Source organism: Frankliniella occidentalis, unplaced genomic scaffold, assembly GCF_000697945.3.
Source record: "Frankliniella occidentalis isolate FOCC.00 unplaced genomic scaffold, Focc_3.1 Scaffold932, whole genome shotgun sequence".
Lineage (NCBI taxonomy): Eukaryota > Metazoa > Arthropoda > Insecta > Thysanoptera > Thripidae > Frankliniella > Frankliniella occidentalis.
In genome coordinates, this window is record NW_026268038.1 from 12,271 (window position 1) to 14,685 (window position 2,415).

The window sequence follows — 2,415 nt, forward strand, 5'->3', positions numbered from 1 at the left end:
CCGTGTCAAAGCGGGGTGGGTAGGGCCCACATTTTGTTTTCATTTTTATTATTTTGTTGGTAAAATGAATCCGGCTCTAAGAGGTATTTTAACTGCCGGTTGCACGGAGGTGATTCACGTCTAATGCTTAGTACCACACTGCCGTAAGGCGCTCCGGCCACCTGGGGTGGGCGAACCTGCCAGTCGTCGTGGTTATGCTGTACCGCACGCAGGCGTGCGTGTTGCCTACCTGCAATGCCCGTTTGGCGCTACGGCCCCCTGGGCCTGGGGTAGGAAACGTGGGGTAAAGTATAACTGCAGGAGCCACATTTTCCCAAATTTCAGCATATCGATGAGGTCGGAGAGAAATAGGTCGGACAGCACTTTTTCGGATTTTGGAAAAATCGCCAGGTCGGAGAAAAATAGGTCGGACAATCTAGCTGCAAGCCGGCTTCGGCTCGCCGCCCAGGGCACACGTAGGGCCGCGACCCGCGACCTACTGAGCGTGGAAGGTTCACGGCCCCGTGCCGGAGCGGAGCCTGCGCCGCGAGGGAGGTCGGCGTCGGCGATGGCGATGGCCTCGCGGGCCGAGCCCCCGCCAGGCAGGCACGCCCGCCGCGCAGCCCGACGGGGCGCGTGGCCTACCCAGCCGCCACCAGGCGCTCGCGACCCGACGCATCACCCGGATAAACAGGACTAGCGAAACAAAAACATGCCAGCAAAATAGTAGATATGATAGTTTTTATTTGACTTGAGTTTAACATTGAAAAAATAGTAGTCAAATGTAAAAGAAGAATGCATTTATTTACTAGAAGACCTAAACTTACACAATACTGGAATCGGGGTCTCTTTGGCGCAGTGGGCAAGTCAGTCCAGCGTTTGGGCTTGAGGCTTTGGCGGCCGTAGCCCTACAACACAGAGGCGTTGCAGCCTTTGCAGACCACGTCAACGCGCGGTAGAAAGCCCCGGATGGCCTGTCTCTGCAGCAGACAGCCGGCGACGTCCTTGCATCGATTGCTGGTTAGTCGCTCCAGCACGAGCCGCTGCAGGTGCTCCAAGCCACAGGCAGCCAGGTCTCGGCCCAGGTCGGGGAAGTAGTAGGCATCGTAATCCTTGCCAGTTACGGTGCAGAATACCTCGAGCTCCTTCAGAGACGCGGCGTGGGCGCGGACCAGGGACAGCATGGTGGGCTTGTGCTCGGTACTGACGGCCGTGCCTAGCCACAGCAGCCCTCCACTCTGCGCGGGGGGGAAGGCCACATTCTCACCACCGTAATCCGTCACTCTCAAGCTGCGTAGGTTCGGCATGCGCAGCACACAGCGCAGCTGCTGTTCGCTCGGCCATCCAATGACGAGCTCCTCAAGCTGCAGCGGCAGGTCCGGGTAGTCGCCGACGGCGTCGTCGTCGCAAGCGACTCGCAGTCTTTTGAGCGAGCCCATTTTCGCCACCTCTTCGAAGACTATCGGCGGTTGAACCTCACCCATGGCGAACTCTAGCTCTTCGAGTTGCGAAGACAAAAGGGGCAGCAGCTTTCGCAAGCCTTGCCCTCTTAACTTTTTTAAGCAGCGTATGTTTCTCCAACGCGGCACATCTCGGAGGATCTCGTTTACTTTCAGACGGCCATTCGCAAGATGGTCGTCATTCACGGAGAAGATGGTGGTCATTGGCGGCCCCACGTAGGCTGCGGGTCTGATAGGGGCGAGGTAATCGTCAACCTGGAGGGGCAGAGAAGTTGACATAAGCAACTCGGCAGACGCGATTCCTGACGGCCCTTGGTTAAGAGCAGTCTTTACCTTCTCCGCCTGCAGCTGCAGTAACACAGCGCGCACGATGTCGCCGACCCCACCCAGCTGCACGGGCGTCCTCGAGCAGGCGGCCCCGTCTCTGCCCGCGACGACGCTGCACTCGGTGGTCAGCACGCGCAGGCTGTCCTCCAGCCGCGCCGCCACCTGCAGCTGCTCCTGCGAGACGTCCTGCTGCTGCAGCGCCTCCTCCATCTGGCGCAGCTGCTCGGCCGACGCGTCCAGCTGGCGCTGCAGGGCCTCCACCGCCAGGGGGAGCACCTGCCGCAGCTGCTGCACCACCTGCCGCCCCGCGTCCGCGCCGCGCTGCAGCTGCTGCATTCCTGTATCTGCCGTCTTGCACCTCTTGCAGGGCGGTGCGCCGTCGCTCTCTATCATTTGGATCAAATAGATGTTGTCTACGAGGTCGTCTGGGTCGGGCGCTAAGTCCTGCAGCACAACATCAAGCACACCCTTGTGGCACCAAACCTTCCAGGAATATACCCAGCACAGCAGCATGTTGTTTAGGTTCCCTGAACCAGGGCATACACTGTTAAGTATGAGAATGCTACGAAAATGTTATGAACACAATTTACTAAGCACTGAAAATTTGGTATGCATGCATTGCAAATTCTCGAATGTATTGCTGCTTTTT

General features: G+C 58.3%; 1 protein-coding gene across 1 annotated transcript; it reads right to left on the minus strand.

Annotated features, from left to right (window-relative positions):
* Positions 1-703: 703 nt before the first annotated feature.
* Positions 704-2,332, minus strand: LOC127748622 (uncharacterized). Its single transcript, XM_052275793.1, has 2 exons — positions 1,773-2,332; positions 704-1,694 (listed from the first exon to the last, which is right to left on the minus strand). Exons 1-2 carry the CDS (start codon positions 2,277-2,279, stop codon positions 888-890), a joined length of 1,314 nt encoding a protein of 437 aa, XP_052131753.1. The 5' UTR covers positions 2,280-2,332; the 3' UTR covers positions 704-887.
* Positions 2,333-2,415: the final 83 nt, after the last annotated feature.

Bases quoted from the DNA above. Each gene is read 5' to 3' on its own strand.
- LOC127748622 (XM_052275793.1), bottom strand. From the start codon at position 2,279: ATGCTGCTGTGCTGGGTATATTCCTGGAAGGTTTGGTGCCACAAGGGT. The intron at 1,695-1,772 runs GTAAAGACTGCT...CTGCCCCTCCAG, and splicing joins TGCAGCTGCAGGCGGAGAAG to GTTGACGATTACCTCGCCCC.